Raw genomic sequence first — 23280 nt, 5'->3', positions numbered from 1 at the left:
CTGTTCTCACATTTCAAGGAATTTCTCACTGCTGACAGGTGAGAAATTCAGCATTACACTTTGACTCTCAATACAAAAGAGCCTGTGTGAATATTTTAGGACAGTAATACTAGCAGATTGTAAATGGACTTTTTCTCATGCTAATGCAGTTTAATTTTTCTTTTCCTCTGTTTTTCCTCGCCTCAATTCTGTTTCCTTTTTTCATTCTCTGATTTTCTTCCTCCACCCCCCCTTCTTTGTCCTCATCTCTCTTACTTCTTTACCCTCTGCCCCACTCCTCCTCCTCCTCCTCCTCCTCCTCCTCCTCTACTCCTCTCGCTCTCAGGTACATGATGAATGTGACATGGGATGGCAGAGACTTGTCATTCACAGAAGACGGCTACCAGGAATACCCAAAGCTGGTGGTCATTGTTCTCAACAAGGAAAGAGAGTGGGAGAAGGTAGGACCTCCATCTGTGTGTATCTTGGTTTGTGTGTGTATGTGCGCGCAAAAATGTGCACATATTCCTGTGAGTTCTTCTGGGCCGTATAACTCCCACTGAGGACACCTAGGTGGGGTTTATTCTACAACGACACACATATTGTTGTTGTTTTTAAATCTTATTTTTAGATAACATATTTTCAATTTTGACAGTTTTTAGGGTTAAAAAAAAACTAAACATTGAAATGAAAAGGGATTTAGTTTAGTCTTAGATAGCAAGATAGTACAATTGAATAGTTTAGTAACTCTTAAGTTACTCTCCCTCTCCATTGTCTCGCAGTTGGACTGATCTATGTATTTTGTTATATATTATATGATACGTATTGTTTATAATATATACTATATGGTATATATATGGTATACTCATACTATACTATAATATATTTTATATTATACAGTACTATATTATGTTGATATTTTCTACTGTTTTATTACATTATATACTATATTCTATTTCCATATTAATACAGACCAGCACTAGGTATCATTACTTAATTGTATTATATATTATTCTGTTCTATGCTGTTATATACTACCTTGCTGATTTTTCTGCTGCTACTAATCATACCACTGTCACTTTTTCCTTGTAATTATGACTTTTAATTTCTTTTGTATAGTTTTTTTTTAAATTTCTATTCTTATTTTTATTTTATATATTTCTACTTTTTTGCTTTCTCTATTGATGTGTACTTATTTCTCTCCTCGTGCTGCTGCAAGACCAGAATTTCCCCTCTCGGGATAAATCCACGCTTATCTTATCTCATCTTAAATAAAACATTTATTGTTTTCAATACTTACTTACTCTTAAATCACATAGAGTTTGGTTTTGTGGCTCGTCAAAAAAATGATCAGGGAATTTGGACTCAATATTTCTAAAATCCTGGCTACGGCCCTGGTGTTCCTGTTTTTGTTTATGCTGCTTTTGTTTATTGTATGTTATATTACTATCCTACAATTTATTCTTATATACAGTATCTTGCAATATAAGCGCCAATACCATTACATCTGTGACAACCCATCTTGGCCAATAATATCGACCTAATCAATTAATTTGTTCGAGCTCTATTAGAAATAAGTTTCCTTTTGACTGTCTCAATTACTGACTGACGCATTATTTGCTTAACCCATAGCTAGTTCATGCATTACAAACCTGCATAACACACGGTGGTTTGATAAGATCTAGGTAGTCGGCAGTGAACTGCAAAAACAAACCCAGCAGTAAGAGCTGAACACCAGTGTTGAAAATGCTACCTCTGCCTCATCGTACAACACTTAGTTGATCAATGAGCTCATTTACCAACAAGCCCATGGATTGCATTAGCTACTTAATGTGAGGAAGCTTCTATAAAGAAAATGGCTGAGTATTCTCGCCTTCGAAATGGACTTTAAATGACAGCCATGTGTCTTTATACCTACCTGTCTGCCTCATACAGGCTTAAATTCAGAGTGGGTGAGGCTGAGAGAAAAAGTTTGAGAGAAGGATGGAAAAAGAGAGAGGAGTGACGAAAGGAAAGATTTAGATATGTAAGAAAGGGAGCTAGATGTTTATTTAGTTTTTGTCTTTTTTCATTCCTGTCCCTCTCTTCTGTCTCTTTCCTACTGCCTCCTTCTCTCATAACATCTTGTATCTTTCCTCGCATCTCTCTTCTTCCTCTTTCCCTCTCTTCCCGACCTTCAACCTTCTTCCCCTTCCTTTTTACATTCTTTTTCATTTCTGCTTACATATTTCCCTTCTTTTTTTCCCCCCTTCCTCCCTTCCCTTCTTTCCCAGGCCAGATAATCCGTGCACTCTGGCTGTCTTTAGCTGTGATTGCTGTTCTGGTCTCTGATAGCACCTCAAGCCACAGTTAATCAAAACCTGAGACCTCCGTTATTGGGGTGGCAAGGGGTCACTGCTCTTGCATATGTGTGTGTGTGTGTATGTGTGTGTGTATGTTTACCCCTCCACAGTGCTTATTGACAGAAAGACTTTTCGAGAGACTTGTGCTTTGAACAATCTGGTTTTTATTCAGGTCACATCCGTGTGTGTGCGTGCTACAGTATTCGGTTTAGTTTGCCGCAATCCGCACAGTCTCCACCTAATCTTCGAGACAAGTTTTTCCATATTTCATACTGACACACACCCACACACACACAGACACACACAAACTATCCTTTGTTGGTGTGCTGAGGGGAGGTAGAGTGTGTTGTTGTAAACAGAGAGCCTGTGAAATTGATCAGTACCACTTGACTGTGGTGCAGAGAAAGAGACTGAAAGCAAGAGAGACACGCAGACCAAAAGTGGAAACATAATTGGGAGCTACTCTCTCTCTCTCTCTCTCTCTCTCTCTCTCTCTCTCTCTCTCCCTCAATCCCTCCCTCTGGTGCAGCCGTCCCACCCATGCGCCAGAAATGAGCGGCACACACACACACAAACACACACACACACACACACACACACACACACACACACACACACGGAAAGAGAGAGAGAGACTTCCATGATGATCAAGAGATAAAAAATCAGTAACTGCACTAAAATATGGATATGCACTAAAAATATAAAGCTAGTCCCCTTGAGGCTCAGGAGGAAGAGACAGTGAGAGGAGAGAAATATGGAGAGATACCGAGACGAGCGAGCGATGGAGACAGATGGGCCAAGATAGCGAGAGCAAATGAGCACGAGAAAGAAGACACAAAGAGATAGAGAGAGGAAGAGAGAGGTGAAACTGAGCCACCAGCAGGTGTATATGATTCCTGTTTTTTTTTCACCCACCACAGGTGTGTTAGCACTCAGGTTTTCAAAGCATCCACACCTGCCCTTCTCTGCAACACACAAAGTTGGTTAGATGATATATTTTTTAGTTTTTAGGAAGATCCGCTTTTAAAAGAGCTGCACCTGTTTTGGTTGGATGTGCATGTTGTTTGGATTTTTTTCTTTCTTTTTAGGATTATGTAATCGCCAGTGAATTACTGTTTAATTCAAAGGAAGCGCAGACTGCAGCAAACCATGCGGGTATGTTTGACTGGATTAGAAAGCTGGATCCAGTGTGGCGTTATGGGGGATTTATGCAAAATTAGGCTTTTATCTAGAGAAAAAAATGTGGAGTAACAACTGAACAGATGTAGTAGCAAGAAGGAATGACAGTTCAGACAGATGCGATCCTGCCGGGAGTTTTATATTTAAGCATCCACCATGCATTAACGTGTAGAAGCAAAGATGTTGCATGCTATGCTTTTTTTTTTGTGTATCTCTATATCACAAAACGCTAATATGTGTAATGATGCATCAAAGAGAAGCAATGCATTAATTCAATTTTGGTCAAATATTGAGTAGTATAGTTTAAAGGAGCTTGCTTTACTAGGATGAATGCTACACACACCCACACACACATATACAAAGATGTACATTGAACTTTTTTTTTTTTTTTTGATGTTTGTGGAAGGGGGAAGGGGAAGAGGGGGAAAAAAAAAAAAAAAAAAAAAAAATTAAAAAAAATACAAGGTAAGAAAAGGGGCGGTGGGGTGTGATAGGATTTATTTTCTGTTAACCAATGTCTTGTAGATCGCTTGACTGACCAATCACTTTATTTGCTCCTTAAAAGAATCCATTTGACTTTGTAGACGTTCCTAAATATGTATTAATTGACTTATGAGCTTTGAGAATTCAAAACTCAGTGTATAAAGTCAGAAAATGTATAATGGTAAAGGAAAAAAAAACATGTCATAGGTGCAGCTTTGAGAAAGAACAGCTTCAGAATCAGTGACATGGCAGGACTGATAATGATAATGAATTTTCTTATTGCGTTCAGAGTTACAGTATAACCTCACCGACTGAATGAGAAAAGTGTATTACCGATCAGAACCAGGATGTTATGTTTTATTCTTGTTGAGTAGATGGAGTGTGTATATCGCTTCGGGAACTGTTGCAGTGTTAGCAGCCAGTTCGCTAAATAATTGTTACAGACAGCATGGGACTTGTGCATGGAAAATCACAATATGGAGAGAAGACACAAAAAGAAGCCCAAGTGCATACACATACACACTTCTACATCAACACACACTCACGTGCATTCTCTCCTGCAGGCCTCACTACTCTCTGAATCCTTATAAAGCCCTCCATTTTAAGTAAAGATGTCTAAATCCATGGATGCGGATTTCTCTCGCTCTTCCACTCCGTCATCCACTTTCTCTCTGCCCTTGTTTTTCACACAAACACACACACACGCACATGCACGTGCATCATCTTCACACATGCCCACATGCACTGACACACACACACACACACACACACACACACACACACACACACACACACACACACACACACACACACACACACACACACACACGTAAACAGAGGAAGCGTAGGAGAGAGAGAGAGAGAGAGAGCAGAATCCATTTTCCCGACATAATTTTGTCTGACAGTAGTGACAGATAGTGTTTTATGACTGAATGGGTTTCTCCACGCTATTAGGAACTCATTCTCCCATAATGCAACTTGCCACGGCGATAACTCTCCCAGTGAGACTGTGAGACAGAGAAGGTGCTCAGTTGTAGGAGCACTGACCCTTGTTTTTCTATATTCTTTTATCACTCGCTCTCACACTTGCTCGGCCGGGTTCTGGATGATTGTAGCCCTTGAGTGTGTATGAGTGTGTGTGTGTGTGTGTGTGTGTGTGTGTGTGTGTGTGTGTGTGTGTGTGTGTGTGTGTGTGTGTGTGTGTGTGTGTGTGTGTGTGTGTGTGTGTGTGTGTGACCTATACACACACACACACACACACACAAAATGAGAGAAAGAGAAAAAACAGAAGACACTGTGACATAGATGAAATAGAGAGCAAAGCATGCAGGTACAAAGAGCAAGGCCTTTCAAAATAAAGATAAATAAGCTGAAGAGGAAAAACAGAGAGAACATGAAAAATAAAAAAAAGATTGTGAGAAACACAGTTCTTCTGGGGCGTGAGTGTCATCTCGTCACCAAGTGGCTCTGAATTTGTTGCAGGGTGATGGTCCGATAGGATTGCCGTCATATGATGGTATAATGCGGTAATCCCACAGGCCCAATCATCATGACCTCTCACTGGCCTCGCTGTCACATTACACACAAACACACACACCCTTCTACGTGTTGTGTGTGTGTGTGCGCGTGTGTGTGCGTGCAATATCTGGTATTTCATACAGGGAGATTCAGCATTCTGCTGCCGGACCGGTCGATAGAGAGAATCCTCTCTCCTCTCTAGGCATTAATTTATAACCCCTCTTTCTTTAATTAGAGAGACAGAGAAGAAGAGGGAAGAGGAGAGCAGGAGGACAGGATATCAGAAGAGCTGCTGAAGTCAGCTTATTCTTCCCCTCCTCCCCCTTCTCATCCTTCTCTTTTCCTCTCTTTTTTTTTTCTTCAACCATCTTCCGAGTGGAACATTTATCTCTCCTTCAAGTTTATTGATTCATCCAAACCAAATCAAAGCCAATCCGCAAAATGTTATATTAATGATTGAATGGGTCACTGTTTTCAGGTTAATTGTGTACACTGATTCTTAAAGGTGTAAAAAAAATAAATAAATAAAGTTGTAAAACCAAACATATTAGATCATGGTGGGATCATCAGGCAGTACAGAATGTAGACTTTCCATCGTATTAAATCACTTAGTTTAAACACCCGTAGAGTATGTACGTATATCAGCATAGCACACACAGCAGGTAACTGCTGCTTTGGGTTCTTAGTAAGACCAGGAAATGACTTCAGACTGCTTGTACAATCGTTTGGAACCCACACTTTTGAATTGAATGTCCTCTCTGACTCATCTTTGTTTTGTTTTTTTCCAGAATCCTTTAATTTATGTGACGCAAGTCCCATCTCACTGATTATGCACAAATCCCCCCTCACTTTTACATTACCAATCCCATTTCCTACTATACCTCCCCTTGCCTTTAATACACACAAACACACACACACACACACACACACACACACACACACACAGGCAAGCGCTCACTCACTTGTGAAATGCAAAGCAGCTGGGGTAAGACAGATAGACAAATGCGGCCGTTCCCTGGAGAACGAAGGTGTCACACAAGAAACTGCACGCGCGCCACCTCAGCATACCCCCGCCCTGCACAAACACCCTACGCCTACAGACACACACACAGACACACTCGTAGAGATGCAGCCGACAGCAGAGTGAGCTGTTGACAGCGGTGCTGACTAAGAGTGGAAAAAAGACTCTAATCCCTGTCAGAAGATAGAAAACCACTCAAAGCAAAACAATTAAAATGCTAATTTCACTTCCTCCTCTCTGCTTGCCTGTTAATGACTTAGCCAGGCATGTAAGCTAAGCAACAACGTGTGTATGTGACGTGTGTGTGACGTGTGTGTGTGTGTGTGTGTGTGTGTGTGTGATACATTTTCAGTATCTTAGCCTCCATTTGTTACTAAATTGGTACTAATCCACACACGTACGCCCGTGTGTGTTGATGAAAAAACTTTGTCTGTAAAGTCAGATATTCCACTCCACATTACAGCGGCGTTGCTGGATGAGGCAATGGGAGAGAGAGAGGAGAAGGAAGAAAGACTTTTTGAAATGGAGGGAAAGAGCGAGAGCGAAGTTTTGCCATTTTCTGGCTCCTGTAACATTAATAATTGAGAGCCGAGCAAAGCCTCGCTGCCTGCTGCTGTCTCTTTCTCTCTGCCTCTCCTGACTGACACAAACATTCCTACGGTACAATATTGTACGCACACACACACATACACACACACAAACAACTGTAGGTGGGTTAAGTGCATCCATAGGGGAATTTGTGACATCATAGCTCTGAAAACCTTCTGAATTATTAACAGAGTCACAGCCCATATCACTCCTTTTCTCTTTCTCATATGTGTTTGCAATCATAGCCATACTGTACTGTATACACCCCTGTTTGTATTTTGTCATGCCTCCCTACACACACCATGGTTTTTTCAGTCTGTTATGTTGTACCCACTGTCATAGCGGTAATCACATTAATTATGGTCTGTGAACATGTGTACTGACTTGAATGTTTTTGTGCCAAAAAAAAGCAACAAATGTAACATTACAAGGAAATGTTAACGTGTGTCAACTGTACATTTGTAATCCTCTCCACTTCCTGTCTGCTTTGAGTTATTGGGCAACAGATTACAGCAGTTAGGAAACTACCAGGTAAAGAAAGGTAACACACTGCATTTTACCTGCCATGTTATGATCACTGACCGGTGGACATCATTTCCCCACCACTTCCACTTCCTGTTTGCTTGTAACCATTAGATCTGAGGGCTACAGACTTGCTGAGTAGTTAGAGACACTGTCTTTTTAAGTGTGTTGGGGCGGGGGGCTAAAATGCTACAGGTGCTTATTCCCAACCTGCTCACTAATGATAAAGTATTGGATGAGATCCACACTCTCTGTAAATGCCTAAAATATTAGTTGAACTATTCTAGTTGTTTAATGGTTTAACAATCTTGTTGAGCTTAACTCATTTATCATCTTGTCTGTGTTATCCTCTTCCTCTTGCTTCCAGATGGGGAAACTGGACAACCGCAGCCTGACGCTAAAGTACCCAGTGTGGCCGCGCTTCAACTCCTTCGGTGATGCCGAGCTCGATGACAACCACCTGTCCATCGTCACGTTAGAGGAGAAACCTTTTGTTATTGTGGAGGACGTAGAAAGGCTCACCGGTACCTGCATGAGGAACTCCGTGCCCTGCAGGAAGCATATCAAAGAGTAAGTCTGACTATCTAGCTATGTGTCTGTGGCTCTCATTGCAAATCGCCTGATATTTCAAGGTCCGATAGTTTGACCACTGGTTTGAATGCGACTCCGTTCACAGAGAGGATTCTCAGGTCAATGGACTGCAGCACGTGAAACAGCAACAACTTGGAAAATGTGGATCAACAGTAAAAGTCGCAGCGATGCTTCATCGCTTTTGAAATGATAACCTATTTATCGATATCCAGTATATTATCAGTTACACAATAGCCCACTCCCCCTTAAGCATAATGCTTAACCTTAGCTAAACATAGTCAACAACTATCAATTTAAAATGCTAAGCAAGAATGAGCAAGATGTTTAAATGCAATGTGGTGAAATAAGTAAATTACCGTTTTTTTTTTATCAGCTTTTTGTATTCTTGGTTCACCGTGGGGACATTCGAGAAAGAAAAAAAAAAGATTTCTTTAAGAATTCTAGGTCCCACAGTTTCTGTAATTGACATACAAATGATCGTTTTGGAGGGAAAGTATTCCTTTAATGTCCAACACAATCACACTGACGTTGATGCAGTCTACTAATTCACTGATTGACGGGTAAGAATGGGACTACAGTAAGCATTACAGAAAATGAAGTTCCATTTTATATCATTGTATTGGGTAATCAGAAGGTGGTCAAAATGACATCATCCATTCTCCGTTTCCTTCATCACAGTCGCTGTGCTGCTCTGTGTTGCTTTCTCTCTCTCGCTTCTCTCATGAGCATGGGAAGAGGTGCAATGTGCAATCTATGCAGCAGCTTCTTTCCTCCCCCTGAAAATGGAGGCGACTGCTGAACTCAGCAATTTACTTCCTTCCTTACCAATTTTCTGTCTAACGCCCAAATACTGCTAGCCCCTTGCTATACTATGTTTCTAAAGTATACACACAGTGAGCATGGCTTAGTGTGTGTGTTTGTGTCATTCGTGGCTTGTAATTTGCAATCGGTTTGTAGATAATTAAATATTATTTCTCTCCACTGTAACACGCACACAATCACACACGCTTACAAACACACTTACAGTAATATTGGCATGGATACTCCATGTTTTGTGTCAGCCTTATCACTGCATACATACATGCATGCATACAAAGTTACTGACTATAACTGCTACGCAAGCACACGCACGTGGCCGTGCACACACACACACACACACACACACACACACACACACACACACACACACACACACACACACACACAAACACAAACACAAAACACACACAAACACACACACACATGCACAAAAACAGAGCTGATTAAGCGGTAATAGGTTCCGAGGGAAGAAGCTAACAGAGATTTTCATCCAGAATGACTGTGAAGTAGGGCGGAGGATAAAGTATCTCCAAGGAGGAACACATATACACACACACACAAACACACACACACATACACACACACGCACAAGTTCATATACACTTTCTGTTGCCACATGTCCACTCACTCACAGGCCAGTGCGTCTGGGCGCGTTCCTCTCTCCCACAGCGCAATTCCCTCTCAAGCATCCGTAGTGTCCATTTGGAGAAAGAGGGATAGATGGAGGGAAGTAAAGAGGCAGAGTGAGAGGAGTCGTGACGGGGGTTGGATCGGGGGATGGAGGACTATCCATGCATGCAGAACCACAAATTCACTCATCCAGGCTAGGCCTAAGAACAAGCCACACTCAACACAGACACACAGATACCCAAACCGCCCTCTCTGGAGGCCCCTCGGGCCCTGTAGCGTTTCTATATCAAGTTGGCCTGGCAACTTCACAAGCAGCCTCCATAACATCACATGCTCTCACTGCCGGAACTGTGCCATGGCCTGCCCAAATGAGTACACTGTGTTCATGAATGCGGCTATTACAGTTTCTGGCCTATATGCTCTGTCACTAGCCCCCACCAGCTGATCCTGCCAGAAACTTGACTCATTTGTCCTTGTTTCTGTTTTTATTATCACAGATCACATATCCTGCTTTTTTCGGATATATCAGAAACAGTTGCTATAGATAATATCTAGTTATATCTGTAGAAAATCACCATGGGTGGTTGCGCAACAGTTCACAAAAAGTCATTCACAACTGCCGACAGATCAGCGCCTGGCTTTTTCAAATTAACATGCGCTCTCTCTCTCTCTCTCTCTCACAAAAAGTGAATTCCTTTCCAGTTTGAGGACAGGAAAGGATGCCACTGATGACCAGATCGATGGCGACTAGGGAGGGCAACGCAGGGGTTTGCACTTGGGGCAAGAATTGGCTTACGTTTTTTCGACACTACAGAATTCCTCCAAAGTGACTGAGTTTCAGCTCTGAAGGGATGTGTTTTTTTTTTTCTCTCTTTCCATCAAGTTTGTGTCCAGGTCGCTGTTAAACTAAAGGACGAGGTTATCTTCTCCTAATTAGCACACATCTAAAAGTTAAATGAGAGTCCCAGGTGGCTGAAAGTTGATGTGCACTCGTGTGTGTGTGTGTGTGTGTGAACATTGTCTGAACTCCCCTGCTCTCAAATTCATAGACACAGATGGTACAATGCTTGCAGATGCAGTGCCGTCATAAACCTCCTTCTCTAGAGAGACTGAGAGGTAGAAGGAAGGAGGGAGCATACTTTCCAAGTCTTCAGATGTCAAAATGACCTGAACTTGAAGGTGAAAAAGTCCCAGGCTAACATTTGTTTATTGGTGCATTCATATAAGTTTACCAAGTAGAATGGAAAGAGAAGCAAACCGTGGTTTGTTCTTCAGTCATACATGGTTTATAAAGGTGGAAATAAATCAGGAAGAAAAACATCCACCTGGATTAATACGGTCACGAAATCTTCTATGCTGTGCCATTTCTCTGGTTTCTCTGGTCACAGACACTCAACTGCAGTTGATAATTGGTCAAAGCAGCTGCTGTTCGAAAGCATCAGCTGACGCTATGTGCATTTTGTTTTTGTTTCTTTAGCAACACAACAGAGGCTGGTGGGACATACATCAAGAAGTGCTGCAAGGGCTTCTGCATCGATATTCTGAAAAAGATTGCCAAGTATGTAAAGTTCACCTATGACCTGTACCTGGTAACCAATGGCAAGCATGGCAAGAAGATCAACAATGTCTGGAATGGGATGGTGGGAGAGGTAAGAGAAACCTCCGTGTGTATGTGTACGAGAGAGAGAGAGAGAGAGAAAGATAGAGAGAGAGAGAAAGAGAGAGAGAGAGAGAGAGAAAGAGAGAGAGAAATTCAGCTAATTGTGAAACATTGTTCACTCAATAAAGGTCAATATCAGATAGCACCCAAATGTGTGTGCAAGCAGACATCAGAATATATACATAATACATTATTGAGCTCATCATGAAAATCAGATGTAATTCATATGGGAATAATATGTATCCAATTTTAAGCTCTGTTTATTTTTATGACTTGAATATACAGGAAGTAGCGGTGCACAGTTATCTGTGTGTGGCACCATAAGAAAGTTCTGGAGCGTGATAAGACTATTGACGATCATTCGTCACTTTTAGATTGTAGTACATCTGAAATCCAAGCAAAGTCTGAGAAGAAATTACAGATGTCTGCATGGCAGGATATTCCTGTTCCTTATGTTCCAAAAAAGAGCTTTAGTTGTTGACTTTGCAAAACTTTTAACAGTGTGGGGAAAGGAGTTCAGCTATAAGGCTTTGGCACCAACTGGCAATGCTTAGAAAGTAAACAAATCTTAGCTACTCCCGCAGACAAGTATTCTGCATATCTTCAATTACCAGCTTCAACTTGAAGGTAAAGTCCCAGAGTTCATTTTAAGACTGTACACTTTATTGCTGTCTATATTATTTTATTCATTAGTTGAAGTTCATCTGGCATTCATCAGCCTGGGATTGGCAGCTGTTCGGACCTATTTTAGTTTATAGTTTTTAAAGTATTATCGTGAAAGATATTGTTAATTTGCAGAGATTACATGTAATTAGTAGACTACTGAAGACAATAACAGGAGTTTTTTTTCCTCCATTATTATCACAGTTTTTAGGATGTAATGCTCAACTCTAAGGATCAGTGTCAGTGCCAGTCAGTATCAAGACTGAACTGGGATCTGAACATGCAGTGTGATTCAGGAGCCTGTTGTGTTGATTATATTGATTGGTTATTTCATACGACTGCCTTTCATATGTGGAAAGCCAGTGAATGCCACAATGATTAAACATTCTTCTTCTTCTTCTTCTTTTCCTGTGTCCCTCTTTTGACCATTTCCCCTTTTACTTATGATTTATCCATACCCCTTTCTCCTACTTTCTCACATTTCACCCACACTTTTGACATCTTCTGTTTTCACCTTCCTCTTTTTTTTCCGTCCATATCTTTCTCCTCCTCAACATCTATCTCTTCCTCTCTCCCTGTCCTCACTCGTCATCCATCCATCCATCCATACCTCCCTCCCTCCCGTCCTCCCGCCCTCCCTTTAACCCTGCGGCCCTCCCTCTCCTCCGCCCTCCAAAGGTGGTCTATAAGAAAGCCGTCATGGCCGTCGGATCTCTGACGATCAATGAGGAGCGTTCTGAGGTCATCGATTTCTCCGTCCCGTTCGTGGAAACCGGGATCAGCGTCATGGTCTCCCGTAGCAACGGAACGGTCTCCCCGTCAGCCTTTCTAGGTGACTGTCAGAGAATAACTGTTGCTTTGTTGTTGGACTCAGGAGAGAGGGAGAGGAATATCTGTCTTGTTTGCTTTTTTTCCAGTTTGTGTGAGTGTAGAATGGTATTTGTTTTGTTTTGTGTGTGTGTGTGTGTGTGTGTTTGAGGTACAGAGCTGACAACACAATTCAGCTCGGTTACACTGCTGTCAATACTTGCTCTTTCATCGGAGGGATTTGGCTCGATTCCTGCTTCCTGCTACAATGACTCTCACTTACCTGAGAGGGACTTAACTGCAGGATTTTAACTTGAGTGACCATGGATATCCCTGTTATGGCTGCACTGTCACGTTCATTTTATGCATAGTGCTTAGGCGTCAGCATGCACGCACGCACGCACGCACACTGACATGTATGCAGCATGCAGTTACTGCTGTGAAAGTGGCAATTATAAGGGCTTAGCAGGAATACCCTATAATGGCTGCTTGCCAGCGCACACACACACACACACACACACACACACACACACACACACACACACACACACACACACACATTGTGCCAGCAGTGCTCTCCCATACATTAGAGCAAAGTTTAATCTCTGCAGTAGTGTTGTGAGCTCAGAGGGAGGACAGGAGTGCTGACACCAGGCCTTCCTTTACTGTGCGCCTCCACACTGTCAAATAGGAGGTGTGCCTGTGTATATGCAAGTGTGTGGTGAGTGTGTGTGTGTGTGTGTGTGTGTGTGTGTGTGTGTGTGTGTGTGTGTGTGTGTGTGTGTGTGTGGGAGGGGGGGGGGTATGCTGGAGCTCTGTGAACATGCAGTAGTCAGCTTGTTATCCATGCAGTTCTTTCCTCTACTTGTGTGTGTGTGTGTGTGTGTGAGTGTGTGTGTGTGTGTGTGTGTGTGAGTGTGTGTGTGTGTGTGTGTGTGTGTGTGTGTGTGTGTGTGTGTGTATATATATATATATATATATATATATATATATATATATATATATATAATTGATTTATTCATTCAGTTCATGAAAAGACAGTGAGTGAGCACAAATCAGAAAAAGTGATGTGTTAGATGTAAAATGTATTCTAACATGTGTTATTTGTTAATCCCTGTCCTCTTATTCCTTTCTTCCTTTCTCTCAGAGCCATTCAGTGCATCAGTGTGGGTGATGATGTTTGTGATGCTCCTACTGGTGACTGCAATGGCTGTCTTCATGTTTGAATACATCAGTCCTCTTGGCTTTAACAGAAACCTGGCGCAGGGAAGAGGTGCGCATGCACATTACCACACACACAAGACAGTATAAAAAATTTGGTATGTTCTCATCTTCCTCTAAAACATATTTCTCTCTTTTCCCTAATCTTTCCCCTTCTTTCAGACCCTCATGGCCCTTCCTTTACCATGGGCAAGGCTGTGTGGCTGCTGTGGGGTCTGGTCTTCAACAATTCTGTGCCAGTGCAGAACCCTAAAGGAACTACCAGTAAGTTCATAGTGTCTGTGTGGGCCTTCTTCGCTGTCATCTTCCTGGCCTCCTACACTGCCAACCTGGCTGCCTTCATGATCCAGGAAGAGTTTGTTGATCAAGTCACCGGGCTTTCCGACAACAAGGTAATGGACAACATATTGGAGGTAGTTGGTTAAAGCAACACTAGGTAACTTTTCTCGCTTCGGTCCCCCCTACAAGTTGGAAGTGGAATTGTCCTTTACATTACATTATGCAAGTTTGCCATTAAGTAGCGGATCTGTAGTTCGAATGAACTGGACAATGTAATGTAATGGACAATTCCGCCTCCAACCTGTAGGGTGGGAAAAGTTACCTAGTGTTGCTTTAATGGGGGGTTGTTTGTCAGTAAAGAAGTTAGTTTTTTAAGTTATAGCCCACCCACACTTTTACACTGGGTATGTTATATGTTGGCTTACTTTTTTGTAGCCCCGCTTCTTTTTTCAAAATCCAGAGGGTAAAAAAATGTTCATAAGATAACGAACTCATTGCTTGATACACATTTTTGTTAGAAATGTATTCCAACCTTTCTGCACTCCCTAAACGCTACAACAGTAACAGTGATAAATACTACTTGTTGTGTATACTTTTTCAGAAGTAGCAAAGTTGTCAATAAAATTGGACACGCTTTTTAGTATTTAGAACCCAAGCAGTACATAGATGCATTTGCTGCAACAGTAGTAAGAAGAGTAGATGTGGCATGTAAATAACAAGTGCTGCAGTGTGTGCATGATATTTCATATAGTAGTTCAAGTGCCCTCTACATGTAATTACAATATTGCTGGTAACATCTGGCATGTATAGTAAGTGCAGAAAATCCCTTAAAGTCTATAAACAAAAAAGGAAATACTTACACATTTGTATCCAAGTCAAGCCAAGTCAACTTTATTTACTGTATATAGCCCAATGTCACAAATCACCATAACAATCTGTACAATACCCTCTGTTGTATGTATAGGACAAGGAGAAATCCCCCAAAAAGGAAAAATGGAATAAACCTCAGGGAAAGCAATTGAGGAGCGATCACTCTCCCAGGATGCACAGACGATCAGTTGTCGTGTGTACAGAACAGACCAGCATAATGAAATTACAGTATAAACATTCAAAATGACAAAATTATACATTTACGAAAGTGAGAAGAGAGTGAGCCAGAGAGACAGAGATGCACATCAACAACTATAATAGCAGTAGCAGTTGGTATCAGGATCATTATCTACAATGCAAGTATTTGGAATTGTGTTTGGATTGCTTTGCTCAAACCATTTAGAGTGGGCATGTATACTGTGGATAACAAGACATTTTTAATTTGAAGTGAAATATTCCACACATGTTCAGATTTCTGGTCTTAAATTCTTGCAAAATGTGGTTCTCCTATACTAAAATTAGCCCAATTTCATACCATGTATAGAAAGAGTGTTCTTCTACTTCTTCAGCATGGACTTTTGTAAGTAAAGAGTTTAGATTAAAAATCCAAATCTCTTCCTTGAATATAGGCATTGCTTGTCATACCACTTTTCTCACTATGTGGTTAAAATAATAATAATACACACTGAAATATAAGAATATAAAAAAGGAAGATAATGAAAGTAGAAAAGGTGGCCATGCAGGAGGATGACAGGCTAAAAAAATGAAAGGAAAAGGTCAGACCAAATGTAGAGATATCGAACAGAAAAGCGAGACAAAAGGGTAGAGAGTTCCTGAGGAGAGAGATGTATGGGGGAGATGCTTCCAAGGAGAGAGCATTTGAGACTGATATAGAGGGGTTTGACAACAAACAGAAGGAGAGAGGGGGGGAGGGATGGAAGACGGGGTACAGCAACTGGCAGGAGGGTGACTGAGGAATAGCGAGAGGCCAATACACACAAGATGGTACAAGACAACAGGCGGACAGATATGGGCCAAGTTGACGGCTGAGGAAGAGAGAAAGCAATGGCACGAGGGGGGAGGAAGTCAAGGGGATTTGGGAAGACAGAGAGGGTTAGGGAAGAAAGGAAGCAGACAAAAAGGGCAAATGGCTATTCAGAAAGATATGCTGAGCGAGGCTGGACAATGTCTGTGACAGTCTGTGACCAGCAAAATGATAGAGGAAGCCCCCCCATCGAGATGCCTGTCAGTGAAGTGTACTTAAAACTGCCCTATGAGACCCACAATGCTCCCGGCCAACATTACTATGTTTAAGAGGCTGTGGTGGATCTGGGTTCTATAGCTAGAGTGGAGATATTGCTATTATACTGTATGAAAGTAGATAAAGGCTCTGACACACCAACCCGTCGGCAGAAAAGGCAGTGGGACTGATCAGTCGGCTCCCCGAGGTCAAAAAAGTGCCTCGGGACAACCCGAAGCGACGCCGACTTGAGCGTCCGTTCTGCCGGCGGCGCGAGACGTAATACGTCTCCATAACAGAAGGCGGTGCTAATCTGTATTGTCGCCCAAAAAATAAAAACCTAGTAAACACAGAGCACGCTGTCATCAGTCATTGTTTTCATCCGAGAGTGTTGATAATAGTCATGAAGGATCGTTGTTGTCATTACTCACTGAATGGAAGAAAATACGATGGCTAGTAATAAGAATGTACTGGCGTTGTCAGCTCCGGTTTTCTCGTGCACTGATTCGCTAGTCAAGGGCTAGCACTCCACCAATCAGATTGGTCATTGAGTCCGACTGCCCACTGGCCGAATCAACAAGTCAAATCGGCCAAAATGAACGCCGTCGGCTCCTCCGACTGACGACGGCACGGAACACACCGAACAGACTCGAGTCACCGACCTCGCCAGACTGTCCGACGGCCGATAATCGGGTTGGTGTGTCAGCGCCTTAAGGCATCCGTGGTACCAACCATGACTTGTCTAGCTTGCCAGAAAGGGTAAATAACACTATAAAAGTTAGGCTATTTTGGTGAGGGAAACACTGGCATGGCCATTTTTGAAGGGGTCCCTTGACCTCTCACCCCAAGATATCTAAAAACTAAAATTGGGTTATATGGGTACCCATGAGTCTCCCTTTTACTAGTCTATATCCTTGACATTCCACGGACTACCCTTTTACAGACATGCCCATTTTATGCTAATCACATGCAGTTTGGGGTAAAACCATGCAGTTTTTGTCACGTAATATAAATGTGTTATTTTCTCCTTAAGAAAAATGGTGCATTTGAACATTTCCGCTTACATTCCATTGACACTTTTGTCCAAAGCAAAGCTTTCATTTTTCCCAGCACATACGAGTGGGGTTAAGCATCTTGCTTAAGGACACTTTGGGAGAGCTTGTGGAACCTCCAACTTTTGCTTTTAATGACCAACCAGATGTACAAACTAAGCCACAGTCACCCCATCAACACACATTGTTGGAATTGCCGAGAAAATCTGTGACGTGGGTGGCGATTCAGACGTCTTGAATCAGGCTGAGCAACCTTTTCATATCACTTAATGTTAACGTTTATTCTGTGACATAGAGTTTGCTTAATGTAGGCCCATTGTTGGTACTTGCCTGTGCAAACTAGGACTGACAAGGAGAAATACAATAGCTTTGTTTGCCACATGTGGCGATGTACAATAAAACAACATGGCAGTAAATATGTCAAAGGTCCTTTTATCGTAATTTCTCAGCACTTGCAAACAAAAATGCTATGTATGTCGCAGTGGTTTTAGCTGTGAGTCTAAAAATGTCAGAACACACAGAGCACATTCACCCAATGTCATCTAAAATAAGAGGATGGATAACTTAAGCAGTAGTAGTTTGTTGTATTGTCCCCATGTGATTAGGTTGCAGCAGGAATCAGATGGCATGTTTAGCAACAAAAGGAAAATGACTCACAGCTCAGCATACATCAAGGGGGGTCCATGAGCATAGGAGCAGGAGCAAAACGTTGTTGAAATATTTTGTTCCGATGCTTTCATGGACTCTCTATGGGCTCCCCCCTTGACTGTATGCCTCCATGATCCCCCAGGTGCCTGCGAGCTTCTCCTGACTATACGGTAATTTCTCTATACTGTGCGACAGAAAGTCGCGTGGTTATGACACAATCGTTAGCCTATTTTTACAAAAAAGTCTGCTACGGGACCATAACTTGAGATACAAGGTAATGGAGCCTTTTATACATTGTCGTGTTTCTTTAGAAATAAACAATGGACAAATAGAGTCTTTAAACGCTTCAGATGTAAAGTTATTTGCTGTCAAAGTGACGCCAAAATGAATGGGAGTCAATGGAGTGCTAGCGGAAGGTGATGGCTTGTTAGCCTCAGAATCTCCCCTATAAGAGGTATGCTTCCGGATGCTCGCTTACCCCCTTGATGTATGCTGAGCTGTTGGCAACATGTCTCCCAAGCAGGCCATCTCATGTGCAAGTGGAGGGCAGTCAGTTAACAGGTCTGTGGCATTTTAGGCTCTATAACCACCAGCAATTTGTCGTTACAGCACTGGCCTATTTGTCTCTGCTTGCAGAAGAGGACATCCTGTTCTCGTTTCTCAACAGCTGATAGTAGAGCGGGTTTTTAGCCCACAGAGTTTAAAAATTCAAATTTCAGCAAGTGCTGGGTTGGCGTTCTAGCGATTTGCCATAATAATAACAGCAATAACCAGGTTTTGGAACTGCCCACAGCTGAGTCATTTCATAAGAGATCTAAAAGGAAAAAACAAACAGTACAACCAAACCTCTTATATCTTATGATATGAATATTTACTGACAATTTATTAAATTTTGAGAGCTGGTTTAGATACAACATCATTACATTTTCTAATATTTTATTCCGAACAATGTGCAAAGATTCCTGAAAAAAATCTTTAATATAACATATGAATATGATATATATGAATGTATATGATATAATATAATATATAGATATAATATATGAATATGAATCTGAAAAAAGCCAAACGCAAGTAGCTTTGTGGGCGGATCTTGGGCGCTGTTGCTATTATACCGGTGGGATAAATTACTCTTGCGCCCGACAAATCTAAAATGGGTCGGGCTGAAGTAGCTACATTACTCATAGGTGTGGTTTGGGCGTAACGTGCAATAAACCAATCAGAGCGTTATCTCACATTCCCTTTTAAAACCAGGCGCGCTTGTTCCATGGCGGATTGCTATTATAATGGCCATGGGCGCACGCCAGGAGCGATTCACAGCCGAGGAGACCGACGTTTGCTACTGATTTTTCTTTTTGACAAAATGTAAATAAAGAAATGTCACAAAAACATAGGTTATGAATGCATGGTGATATTTTTGCAAAGTAGTCTAACATTAGACCAGGATTACCTCACTATAGACGATGCAGCTCTTCTGTCTCTCCTCTCCTGTGCTGCTGCTGGGGCATTTGGGTTAAGTGGCATCGGCACATGCAGTTCAACATCACATCTCCTTAATTCCTCTAATATTTCCTCATTTATGTCATCAACACATCCATGATTCATGGAAATGTTGTGTAAAACAAGGTCATATTTTCCTTGTATTTATGTATGGTTTTCAAAAATGGGAACTGCTGGGTCCGGGAGATGAGAGAAGCAAAGTGTATACGCGGTGTGCACACTCTACATTACTGCCAAGCATGTGCCCTTAAAATAGCATCTGAATAACGCGCTACTGACTTTAGACTAGCGCCACTGACTTTAGACTAGGTTTTTCCTGGTCAGTGGCAAACTTGTTTTCTGAAACTGCAAAATAGCACTAGGGAACGTTTGCACCGTAACACGCCTCCTCTTTTCGCTGAACCGCCCCCGGGAGCGCAAGTTCATTCCCTAATTTACCGACGTGAGTCTGTGGAGGGAAAAGTCCGCTGTGCGTCGGGTGCACAATAGGAATGATACATGCGTCGGTGTACAAAGTCAATTGCGCTGGGTGCAAGATAGGGCCCTTAAACTGCTCGTTTAGGCACCAGTCATGTTATACTAGTTTAGCCATATATTTACAGTACAGTTTATTTAATTTATACGCTCTCCCTGTAGTGTGACATAGAGGTGAGCCTAAATGCATCTACTATCTGTAGTGTGATCGATGCGCCAAAATGACATGGAATCAATGACAATCTCATTTTGGATACAGCTGCCCTTGAGAGTAGAGATGCCTGTCTGAACACATACAAACGTGTTGAAAAAACCCATTGTTGCCCACCACTTGGACCAATATCAGGACTGATTTTAAAAGGGCCACTCTTAAACTGCTTTCAGAATCGCACAGCAGCTTCAAAGTTTGAGAAGAAAAGTCTAACTTTAAGCAACAGAAAGTTGTGGTAAAACATCTCCAGGCTGATTGACAAGTCAACACTTTGCAGTGACACCACAACAGTACTGTTTAGCCACAGAAGAATAAAAACTAAACACACAAGGACCTTGAGAACTGCTGCTTTAAGAGAGATACAGCGCACATGTAGAAAAACACAGTGGCATGTGACGGAGATGGACAGGCAAACAGGAGCATTGAAATCTAGAGTCGAGAGACCACAACAGACACACACACACACACAAACACACACTTGCACACATAACATAGACACACTTACAAAAAAGGCAGTCCTTTGCTTATATAACAGCAGAACTTCCATAATAAAAAAGAGAGGGTAACAGCAGAGGAGCAGAATGAAGAACGAAGAGGAGCAATAAAAGACATATGGGAGCAAGGAGAGGTGAATACACAGTCTGGGCGAGCTGAGGTAATATACACGGCATTAGCATCCCATGTAGGGTCACTTGACCACCACATGGGATTGTGAGAGAAATCCATTTTTAAAAATCTATACATGTATTAAAAGTATATACTATAATGGATCTTTGTATTTAATACATCAAAACATCCCCTCTATGCTCTATAAAGGTAAAAAAGGTTGGGAGCTGATTTCAATCACCTGTTAACAAAATCTCAATATCTAGAGGGCATTGCTGTCAGTCATGGCCCTGCGGCAGGGCATTGCGTACTCTTATCTCCACTTTCTGAAACACCGATCCCCTGCTCTTTCATTTTCTCATCAAGCTTTCATTAGCAGCAGCTGGTGCAATTCTCAAAAGTCCTTTTTTTTATTACAGCATATGTTTTTATATGTTATAGTAGGAAAATCAGGTGTGTTTATGATGGCTGCATTCCACTGAGGCCCTGGTATTGTGCATGCTGGCTCACTGGAATAGCTCACAGGGACACTTAATGGAACTAAGCCATTGTTAACGTTATCAATTTCACCTGTGCTTTTCCTGCTATGACAAGTCAAAATGTCTCCTGTGAAAAAAAGGTATATTATCCAGCACGAGAAGAGCTCTGTCCCAATATGAATTTCCCCAGTTCCCCGTGTCCTCTTCTGACAGGAAAGCTTCTGCTCCACCTTAAAAAAGCCACAAAGGGGAAAGAGAGAGAGGACTGCGTGAGGAGAGAGTGTTTCCTCAGGGCTATCGCTTGGGATACTGACACACACACACACACACACACACACACTGCGTCACGTCACCACTAGTGCATGCACAGCAGACTTATGAACACGCCCTCACCCTGACCTGATTATACAATAGAGATGAACATGTGTGCAGACAGATACAGTATGCGTAAATATTTACATATATATAATGCAGATACATTCATGATGTAACTAGTTCACATAAACAATTCAACAATTGGACATACATGTTTAGATGTTGAATAGAACACCAGTGCTTGTAATATGCAAATACAGTATGTCATGCTCCGCCTATAGGTTGAGTCACTATGTGTTGTATGAATACTGTATGTGAAAGTAAAGCAAAACAGACATGTAGGAATGCCATGGAATATTATTTTACAGAACTCTTTTAATAATATGTAGTAAAACCACCGCTCAGTACTACGACACACAAACAAACTCAAACTGTGTGGAGTGGAGCTCATAAGACACACTTTTAATTGATAGGGTTTGTCTGTTTCTGGCACTGAGGGCAGCTTGTTACTGCACTGCTTGAGGGTAGGTTGTTACCGGAGCGACAAGCACACTATTACAAAACCCTTGACCTGTACATGGACTAGAGTTAAAAAAAAAGGGATATATGAATTCTGTTAGAGATGGGGAGAAAAGAGGGAGAGGAAAAAAAGTGGCCTCTCAACTGAAGATCTAGTAAGGGCAACATTTATGTTGTACATTGTCAACTGAAATGAATAAGACAAATATATTTTAGTTACTGCTTTTTTTTACACTGCATTCTCAACAATGAAGCATTTGGATTCCCAGTATTTAACTTAACTTAATATAGAGAAACTGCATACCCTAGCTCCGCCTGTGAAGTTTGATCAAATATATTAGAAAGTTCAACGATTCAGTTGTGTTTACAGGACTCATCAGACAAACTACAGGCACTGTAGTTTAGGTGGTCATAGATGTAAAGATCCTAATAAGCAGGTGATGTTGTACACAGTTATGCAGCATCTGATCACACACATACAGGGGCACAAATATCACCACACTTGTTTCGACATTAGAACTATTGAATGGTGATTTTCTTTAAATAAAGTACAACTCTGTGCTGAAATGCAGCAACATCAGTGTAACTGCTGCCTTTCAAATCTGTGTTTATATCACCGTGAACATTGTACACAATATACGGTATGCATCAGCATCATTGTGACACAGTGTGTTTGATTTAAATCCAATTTGTGGCCACTTCATAGCTTGTAAGTAAACCTCTGCACATTTTAAAACTAGTTTATAGTTGGCAACATTTTGCATAGTACTGTTTATTTACATCAATACATTGGTTTGGGTCACAGGGTGGACATTCATACTATACGTGGAATTTCAACTTCTCAGACTAAGCCCTTTCCCCCCCAAAAAAACGGGGTCCTTTTCAAATCAAGTTAATGAAACTAATCAAGAGTTTAAACAATCACAGAAATGTCCATCGCTTCACTGTGACTGATATATTTTCTATAGGGTATCAATTTGTATGAACTATGCATACAGTATACTGCTTGCACCCACCCCCACATATACACAGTTAGACACACACACTTACACCGTATTCACACA

General features: G+C 41.6%; 1 protein-coding gene across 1 annotated transcript in view; it reads left to right on the top strand.

Moving 5' to 3' along the window:
- The window catches only part of grin2aa (glutamate receptor, ionotropic, N-methyl D-aspartate 2A, a), a 154089-nt gene that overhangs the window by 112504 nt on the left and 18305 nt on the right, over positions 1 to 23280 (top strand). Inside the window, exons 5-10 of the mRNA XM_039824234.1 lie at positions 326 to 440; positions 8000 to 8202; positions 11150 to 11321; positions 12674 to 12827; positions 13950 to 14075; positions 14186 to 14415. Of these exons, the coding sequence (XP_039680168.1) occupies positions 326 to 440; positions 8000 to 8202; positions 11150 to 11321; positions 12674 to 12827; positions 13950 to 14075; positions 14186 to 14415 (1000 nt within the window). The remainder of the gene's footprint in view (positions 1 to 325; positions 441 to 7999; positions 8203 to 11149; positions 11322 to 12673; positions 12828 to 13949; positions 14076 to 14185; positions 14416 to 23280) is intronic.

Source organism: Perca fluviatilis, chromosome 15 (genome assembly GCF_010015445.1).
Source record: "Perca fluviatilis chromosome 15, GENO_Pfluv_1.0, whole genome shotgun sequence".
Taxonomy (NCBI): domain Eukaryota; kingdom Metazoa; phylum Chordata; class Actinopteri; order Perciformes; family Percidae; genus Perca; species Perca fluviatilis.
This window is presented reverse-complemented; position numbering and strand designations above follow the sequence as displayed.